This window comes from Calcarisporiella thermophila (genome assembly GCF_041956535.1).
Source record: "Calcarisporiella thermophila strain CBS 279.70 unplaced genomic scaffold VTP21scaffold_23, whole genome shotgun sequence".
Classification (NCBI taxonomy): Eukaryota; Fungi; Calcarisporiellomycota; class Calcarisporiellomycetes; order Calcarisporiellales; family Calcarisporiellaceae; genus Calcarisporiella; species Calcarisporiella thermophila.
The window spans coordinates 543,735-552,954 of record NW_027192213.1 but is presented as its reverse complement, the minus strand read 5'-3'; the positions used below and the strand labels follow the sequence as shown (position 1 = coordinate 552,954).

Below are 9,220 nucleotides of genomic sequence, written 5' to 3'. Positions count from 1 at the left end.
GAACATTCAGGAAGCGCGATATCTTTCAAGTAGAGCAGCCATTGAATTGATTTCCGCTACGTTGCCGACCCCTCGTAGTTACTCGCCGGCCTCGTGGTTACTCTTATGCTCCCTCATGACTACCTTGTTGATGTTGATTGATACTTTGTTATCTTATCTATCTCATCTGTGAACACCAGTGAGAGTTATCCTCCTTTGTTCACAATTCTATTTAAACCCTTCAGTTTTTTTTAATGTTCGACACCATTTCACTGAATTATTAAGATAAATCTCACTTTTATCAAGATTCGGACACCCATCCACACAAACCTCCTTTCGCCCGTAACAATGAACTTATTGCCGATATTGGATTGCATATGGTTAAGAACCCCCGGAGCTTAACCACTGTGTGCTGGGTTCAATTCCCGATGACGGCACCAGTACTAAAGATGTGACAGGGACATACTCTAGGAACTGAGCTATAAGCTACTTCGTTACAACTTCTCCGAAATGTAGTAAAATAGGTCAATTAAACTCTTCCACATATAATTCTTCGTATTCTGTATCTTTCTCGGCATTAGCAAGGCGGGCCAGGTGCATTATCTGGGTGACGTAGAAGTTTACCCCGCCTTTATCTTTTTCAGGAGACTTTTCAATAAAGAGCCTTTGTTAAATAAAAACAATTAAGAACTCATTTGCCTGTCGTATATGTGCACACTCCACTACTAAGTACAAGCCATTCTACCTTGTTTATGGGCGTGAATCTTGTATTCCTAGGGATACCACACCATCATTCTTATGGGAGGACTCACCCGAGGACAGTAAGGAATAAACCGCGCGATGCCTAGAGGAAATAGCGAAAGACACAGCTGAACGATCGAGACTACAGTTTAATAAGGATGTTAAGCCGCACGTTCAAAGAAGGTGATCCAGTATTTACGGTTCAAAATAAGACAAAAGTTCGAGTATCCATGGATAGGCCCTTACCGCATTAAGAGGTTAATGCCGTTGTCAACCTACCAGCTAGAAGACATGAGGGGAAAATTCGAGTTAATAGAGGCCGTATAAAGCCGGCCAAAGGAGAAAAAGATACTAGGTGGTTCAAATCACGGGGAAGTTCCGACAGTATATTTGATGATGCTACACGGCGTATCATATATCGATCAAGATTAACGATCATAACGGACAATGTTCAACCAAGCGAAGCACTCGTTAAACAACTAGGATATAAGTTGCAAAAAATTGTGAGTTCCAAGTGTGAGTCCGCGTCCATATATGATAAAAAAGAATATTTCTAAGAGCTTTGGTGTAGAGGAAGATGGATACAGGTCCAAGAAGACGAAATATCAAACTCCTATACGACTATACAGAATACACTATTCCCCTCACCTTCTCCTTTCCTGGATTTAGCGATCTAACTTCTCCTTCCTTTATCTTACACATTATTACAAATTTTATTCTATTATTTTTTTCTCCTTGTTCTTTCTTGTGTTTCACATATATTTTCTACTTTGCTTTCTAATCGAATTAATATGAAGTATATGTGGCATTCTCTTCTCATCCCCTACTTACTGTATGGATTCTTTTCTTTCTGTTTTTTATCACTTTCTATTATTAAATATGGATAAGGATACTTTTTAATAGTGATTCTCTTGGCTTGATTAATAAAGATGATGCTACCCGGGTGTATTTATGTTCTCCCAAATCCTCCATTAATTTTCTTGGATATATCAAGGGTAGGCCAGTAGTGTAACGTAGGCGATTTCGGTGTAGCAGTCCATCCTATCCCTTAACTACATAGAGCTATAAAGAGTCCAAAACAATAAAAAAAAATACGATGCCGAAAACATAAAGTTTGATATTATCCTCCCTATTTTGCCCGCTCAAAAGACAAACCAGCAAGGAAAAAATTAGAGCAAAAGCTTCCGGTAGTCCCGGCGAAAAATGGGCTTTAACATCTATTACTGCGACAGCAATTGTTGTCCGCTTTCAGCACCTTTGCTCTCTTCATTACAAATGATTTGGGAAAGTAAGGGAAAGTTTTCTACCTATCTTTTGCTATTTTATACTCTCAACCATTCATATCAATATACTTTAACAATCTATCTACTTTCTTCTCCCCTACAAAAAACCCGTCCGGTGAAAACTGCTAGAAAACGTATAGAAACATGTAGAAAAGATGGAGGACGTTCGCGATTCCCTATGTATTTTCAACAATTTCACCATAATCTGTAAACATTTCTCCCATTATAAATATTATGAAAAATGGGTGAAAATTTTGTAAAAATTTAAGGGACCGCGAACGTCCTCCATATTTTCTACATGTTTTTATACGTTTTCTAGCAGTTTTCACCGGTCGGGCTTTTTGTAGAGCTCATTGTATACTACTTCAAGAAAGGCTGGCGCATCACCCGGGTGATCTTGGCGTAGAAGCTATCCTTTCTTTTTAATAAGACAGATACTTTTCTCTAAAGGTTCTTTGTGAAAAATTATATACCCGTTTGAGGTAGACAATCCGTACATAGAGGATCCAAAATCTCACCCTTCCCATAGAAAGTATACTCTATTGATTCTCGACTCGCTACTCGAATATGATATATCGCCTCCATGGTTCGTCTGCCTGAATATTTTCAAGGGAAAGAAGGTAGATTTGTAGAGCAGTTCATATGGATGCGATCATCAAATTAGTCTCAAAATGCTAGCCGAAATACAGGTAGTGAGTGAACTTGGACTCATTCTTCCTCGACACTAAACTGCAGCAACGCTTGCCCCATGGTTCTTGAAATATACATATGTCAATAACGTCCATCCACTCACTTTCCACTCTCTATTTGCTAACTGTCCTTCGGGCCTGTCCTGGAATTTTTGGTCCGACAGAGTCGATACTCTCAGTGCAATGAATCGCTGGGGCTAGCAGCTCTTTATTGACTCACTTGTTTTCATGTAAGTGCTTGTAGTTTGATGTTTTCAGAGAAATTAATTCTGCTATATGGATAATAAAATATGAAATTTTATTTGATTGGAGAGCGCGAAGGGAAAACTTATCTTTTAGGCAATACTTCAGATTTTAGAATGGTAATTTTTTATTATTTATTAACAGTTAAAATCATTCTGTGGCAAAGCAGACAATTTTAATGAGAAAATTTTGACACTTGATCACCTGGAATTCTCAACTTCGTAGCGATTGAAATAAGCGGACATGCCTGACGCAGCTCCAAACTATCGCACTTTCATTCATTCAAAGACTGTTGAGGATTTGCTCTCAACTACAAATGAGCTGATTGATCTTTCCGAGTTTTCGACTGTGGAAGAGGCGTTTGATATTCTCATTACAAATGATATATCCTCTTTTCCGGTTTATACGCCTGGAAAAACTCCTAAAATTTATCATGCAATGATCGATATAGCAGCGCTGGCTGACTTTACTCTGATGCAGGTCACTTACTTTATCTTCTCTATTGATACTGAATTTATCTAATGACTACAGAATTTTAAATACAGCCAACGCTTCGGCTTGAAAATGGCTCCGAAGTTCTCCTCAGTTCCGACTTTCTTGTCCAACCACTTCGAGATGTCATTGAGTGTCTACCGAAGAGCACAAAGCTACACACCGTCTCACTTAACGATTCGCTTCCATCCCTTCTTAATCTCATGACATACCGACGCATACATCGCGTGCTTGTTGATATCGATCCCCCACGTCTTGTGTCTCAGATGGATGTGATGCGTTACTTGTTTCGTAATAATCATATGCTAGGCAGAATACTAGACATGCCCGCCAACAGTGTCGTAAACTATGCACTTAAGTTGAATGGAGGCCTTTCTAACTTGGAAACTGAACATGAGCAGTGGCGTAATAATCTTTTGGCGCATCCAGTTGTGGCTGATGTTTATACAACAGCATGGTCAGCCTTCGCAAGGATGCGGCAGGAAAAAGTTGGAGCTATTGCACTGGTAAGCAAGTGCAATCACAATATTCCCGGAGAAGTTGACAGGCTTGGAGGTGAAAGAGGAGAGGTAGTTGCCGAGCTATCACTGGAAAAATTGCGTGGTTTAAATCGCAATCGCGTAGGGGATCTCTTCCGCCCCGTAATGATGTTTCTTGAATTTTCTCAGGGGGATAACTTGCCAATGCCCCTCTTCTGTCGTGAGGGTTTCACACTCAGCCAGATAATGGGTGGCATGATGAGACAAGGAGCACACCACGCCTGGGTTGTGGATGCAAATGATGCTCCAATGGGCTGCGTCTCGCTCTCGGACATCCTAAGTGTATTTGTGGAATAAGTATAACCTTTTTCTCTGAACATTTTGTGAATATTTTCGACACACCATCCTGTGTTATAATATTATCCCATATAGTATAATATGCACATTTCTCCTTGGTATTTCGATGTATAACTTTTGAATTAGGTAGGGCACTTATCAAGATAGGTTTGTACATACTATATAAATATATAATTATGTATATCCATCGCTGCTGTTTATTGATTGTACAAACCTACCCCCCACATTTAACTTATTAAAGTATTGAAGTGTAAATCATAGAAAAATTCAAAATTGTAATTGCAGTACTCATGACACAATTACAGTATAAAACTAATTTTAAGAAAAAATAGTTTAAACAATTAACATCGCATTAGGAAATTAAGGCGAGTTAACAAAATATTCGCGAAAAGAAATTATATAATATTAGACTTTTACTATATCGTTTTTTGGGTTCAAGGAGATTATTATTATGGTAATTAAAATTCTTAAAATGCTTCTCAATGCTATTATAAATCCTTTTAGAAATTCAAATGGTTTGATTGCTTTGAAACAGATTAACAAAATACATCCCAATCATTCATATAAGACTTTTAGTGCCTTCATTCTGTATTCACTTTTTTTTTTCAAACTGGTCAAAATTTCAATTTAGTAATTTCATATTACGTGTCAATTCAATGCAATCTCCCTTTACAATAGTATACTATTGTAAGAGAAATTGCGCCGATTCTAATACGCTAATTCTTAATTTTGCGCAAGTTATAAGGACATAAATTTGCGACGTACACTTAATAAAAAATCTGCAATTTAAAAATTCCAGGAGAGACAAGATCGTTTAAAAAAGAAGTTAATGCGGAGTTACGCGAATATCGATTGGGCATATCGCTAAGACCCTGGTGGCAAACCAATTTGGGCGAAACTTAGGAAAGACCGATGAAAATGGTCGAAAATTAATAGCAAAGATCAGATATTTGGTGAAGAGGAACAATTATGAGTAAACCGAATTTATATTCTGTCACTAAAGCTATTTTGTTATCCCATAATAGAAAGGGTAACTTAGGCAAAGGTGGCGAATTCTAATATTTACAATAATAAAAAAAAGAAAACTATGTGTAAAAATAAGAACGAAATAGCTTAGAATGAAGGTACACAATAATAAACTATTTCATTTTCTTGCGTTCTCGCCACAACTTTCGCATCTCTTTAAATTCTGTTGCAAAAAGAAAAGGAAAAAGTTTCGGTTTATCTTAAAATATTTCACTTGGAAGAAGATGTAGAAAATTTTTACCAGAAGGATGCCGTTTTTCCCCATGACCTTGCATATGGATATGGGCATTTAAATGATTCAAAGTCCCATAAGCCTTGGTGCAGCCAGGCCAATTACATGCGTAATTGCGCTCTATCTCTTCAAATTTCCGCCGAGGGCGTTTACGGATATTGATTCCAGGCAAACTTATGAAAGTCCATTGTTTTTGTAGCTGCTCATTATCTGTTTCACTGCTGCAGCTGCTATCTCGCCTTTGTTTACTGTAGTCTTCAGCAATCCGATATGCCGATGACACAGGCGCAATAGCGGGAGGAGGAGGTAGGGGAGAGGAAGATGAGGGTAAGGTGTGTCCATCGATTATGCTAGATGCGGCAAAAGTAGATATGTTTGAATGCGTTTGTGTAGCCGGAGGAAGAGCTGGCTCAAACATTTGTACAGAAGGCAATTGTGGCTGTGAAGACACTGAACTAGTGTTAATCGAGGTGGTAGGAATTGAGGGTTCCATTGAAAGCATTGGGAGAGCAATCCTTCGTTGATTTATACTGCGATCTGCAGAGGCACTTGAAGCGGATGGTATATTACGATAAACATCTGCTAACATCATGTATGCTACATCTGGATAAGTAAGCATGGTTTGCTGAGGAGGTATTACAGCGGATGTTCCGTCACTTGCTGCGGCGCCCGGTACAGCTTGCATGGATGTAGTCGACCTGCTCATGGTCGAATATTTCGCCGGTACCGTGAATCCTTCGCCGTCAATTGCCGCAGGTTTGGATGCATGGGAGGTGCTAGCCACAGAGATATTAGGTGAAATAACGGGAATATCCAATGCTTCTGTGGTAGCTGTGTTAGTTAGAGAAGTTTGCGTAAAATTATTCTCGCTTTCTTTCGCCGGTGGTGCAACAGGTATTGTGTTCTCGACCGCCTCTGAGATTGCAGTTATCTGAGTTGAAGGTGTTGAAGAAGAAACAGTCGATGGAGGTATTTGCGATGGGTAGATATTGAGGAGTGTGCGCGATTGGTATGGTTTAATCTTGTAAAATGAGGGGGGAGGAACGGAATGACGGTCTTGCATCAGGTATGTAGAATTAAAGTGTTCAACCATAGTTATTCTAGCATAAAATCCAAAATCACACCAAAATGTAGGACATAAAAACCATCATAGAATTAAAAGAATGCAAGAAAATTCAGTAGATTCTCTCTCTGCGATGATGGTGGAAATATAAAAAAAAAAATAAACTGCAAGGAGAAAAAAAATGTAATGAAGTACCCGAACCTGCCCTGATGTCATGGCCAAGTCTTAATGCAATTCTTTCTGACATCACTCCCTAATTTCGATCACATCCAAAACGCAGTCAATTTTCCATCATCCAATTTCCCATTCAATTTCTTCCCTCATATCATAGCATTTAAAGAATGAAAAGATAATGCGGAGGTTGTAGAACATATCTAGACAGAAATATGGGTTAATTCAAAACGAATGACACAGGAATAAGAGGGGTGAATTGATGAGGGAGAAAGGATCATTACTGATATTGACCTCTCACAAGTTAAGGAGGTAGTTTTTAATATTGAAAATTATCCCATGGAGTTCTTAAGTCATATTATAGAAATGAAGATGAAATACACAGTTTATTTGAAAAGTAAATTTACCTTAATGCCAATTTCATCCAATTATTTGAGGAATTCTCAAGATAAGTAATTTTAAACTTGAGGCGTAGCATTAAACAGTCATACTGAAAATCACAGAGCGCCTTTATTCCAATGCGCACATTCTACAATGACCTTAACCCCGCAGAGCAAAGCAGCTGTTCTTTCGAATTCAGCTATATCTTCATCCACACTCTCCGCTGGACGAAAGAAATTGGACGGTAACAACATGAGCCAATCTCCCTGGTTAGAAGGCAAAAGTTTGGTGTGTAGTCTTTTTGATGTTTCGAGACAAATTGTTGATCATCTAATCGCTTATTTGCGCAATCTTGGAGTTCGAAAGTTTGATATTGCTTGCTGATCTTTCTGTGTCTTCTTTCTAATAATCAGGTTGATTTCAATAGTATGGATATAAACATACTACGAAAATATCGACGCATACATCGAGTTCGTACTCGAGCAAAACCAACTCGGGACGAACTAGTTGAGGCTGTAAAACGTCATTTTGCGGCATTGCCCGTCAGGGAAATCGATGCGGTAACCTATTTTCTTTATGCCGTTCAGAACAAAGGTACTTGATGCTATTTGATTGAAAAGCGATTGGGCAACCTTACTAATCGACATTATTTTCATCTAATTGATCCTAGACAAAATTCTAAAACTCCCGCCTCCAATATAGTTATAATAAACTCAGCTATGTGGTATCTTCGTTTCATTCCTTTGCATTTGCTGATTGTACTATTTTTCTCGATTTACGGTGCTCTAGGGTATGAATATTAATTTAGTATCAATACATATATTTATTCTTGTGTATATTTTATATAAGAAATGCCTTTCTTATTAACTCAACTTTAACCACTAAAGCCTAAAAATATACATAGTATCTATTTCAATATATTATTGAACAGCCTTGCACTAAGTAGTAAGCACGAAGTATAGTAAGCCATTATTATCAAAGTCTTTGTCACAGCTTTGTTGAAAATCCATGCTCAAAAGAGTTAAGACTGACCATTCTATTCCCCGCAAATTTATTAGAACTGATAATCTATTTTATTGTATTATTTAAATTGAACACCCTCCTTTAATGAATCGGGGGATTTTACAAGCTTTCTATAAGAACAGATTTTTCAATCAATTAAGCTCCACCTTGAACTTAGACTCGCAATTGGGATATTCAGAAGAGAACAGAACCTTCATACAAATATTACTTCCATAGGAGGTTTGTAGATCCTATGCAATTGGATTTGAAACGTGGGAAGACTTGAAGAAAACTGTGATAAACAAGGAGTTAAATGTAGTAGCCAACATATATTATAATAAACATAGCAGACAATCTAAATAAAGGCTTTAAACAAATGTAAATATTAAAATTCTGTTTTGTTTTGATTCTCACTGGAATCCCAAGAATAAATTTGTAATTGCATTCAATAGGAGATTTACAAAGAATGACACGAACACGATTTTATAATCTTATAAAAATACAATATATATATTTTACAATTAGATTTCAAAATAGTAAGCAAGTTTAGTAAACCGACGATTAATTTCTGATACATATTATAATTTGTTGTATTCATTGAATTTGTAATTTTCACATTGAGTTTTCGGAGATTTAAAATTTCCATTCGAGTATACTTAATTTAGTTATATTGAAATTAAATCATAAGGTATATTGTATAATATATATCTATATGAAATGCTAGTCAAATATTATTTAACTAGCATTTCATTATATTTGATGAACGTTTCTCCATTCATGCCGAAATAGAAGTTTAATTTTAGCTATTTTTATCAAAGTTCAAACCACGTTTTTTGTGTGCGATTACAGCATGCCAAGGGTAATTTGAAATAGTAGGATCCAATTTTAAACTATGGGAAAATAGAGTATAGTGTTCTTTAAGCAATTTTCCAGTGATAGAGACTTAATAACTTATTGATCAAAGTGGACAGCAGTCACGATCTAATAGTGAGTGCTGGTGGGGGAAGTGGGTTTCGAACCCACGCCGTTTCATTCGGCATCCCTTGGATAGTCCACTACACTGTCGTCCCCCGATATTTCCA

General features: G+C 37.3%; 3 protein-coding genes across 3 annotated transcripts; 2 read left to right on the top strand and 1 right to left on the bottom strand.

Annotated features, from left to right (window-relative positions):
• Positions 1 to 3,178: 3,178 nt before the first annotated feature.
• On the top strand, positions 3,179 to 4,263 carry VTP21DRAFT_5794 (uncharacterized protein; the record flags this gene model as incomplete). Its single annotated transcript, XM_069396354.1, has 2 exons — positions 3,179 to 3,415; positions 3,481 to 4,263. The coding sequence occupies 2 exons, from the start codon at positions 3,179 to 3,181 to the stop codon at positions 4,261 to 4,263; spliced, it is 1,020 nt and encodes a 339-aa protein (XP_069247875.1).
• Positions 4,264 to 5,402: 1,139 nt separating this feature from the next.
• Positions 5,403 to 6,614, bottom strand: VTP21DRAFT_5793 (uncharacterized protein; the record flags this gene model as incomplete). The annotated part of the gene is made up of 2 exons (XM_069396353.1): positions 5,403 to 5,452; positions 5,531 to 6,614. 2 exons carry the CDS (start codon positions 6,612 to 6,614, stop codon positions 5,403 to 5,405), a joined length of 1,134 nt encoding a protein of 377 aa, XP_069247874.1.
• A 675-nt stretch (positions 6,615 to 7,289) lies between these two features.
• On the top strand, positions 7,290 to 7,838 carry VTP21DRAFT_5792 (uncharacterized protein; the record flags this gene model as incomplete). The annotated part of the gene is made up of 3 exons (XM_069396352.1): positions 7,290 to 7,424; positions 7,550 to 7,730; positions 7,807 to 7,838. 3 exons carry the CDS (start codon positions 7,290 to 7,292, stop codon positions 7,836 to 7,838), a joined length of 348 nt encoding a protein of 115 aa, XP_069247873.1.
• Positions 7,839 to 9,220: the final 1,382 nt, after the last annotated feature.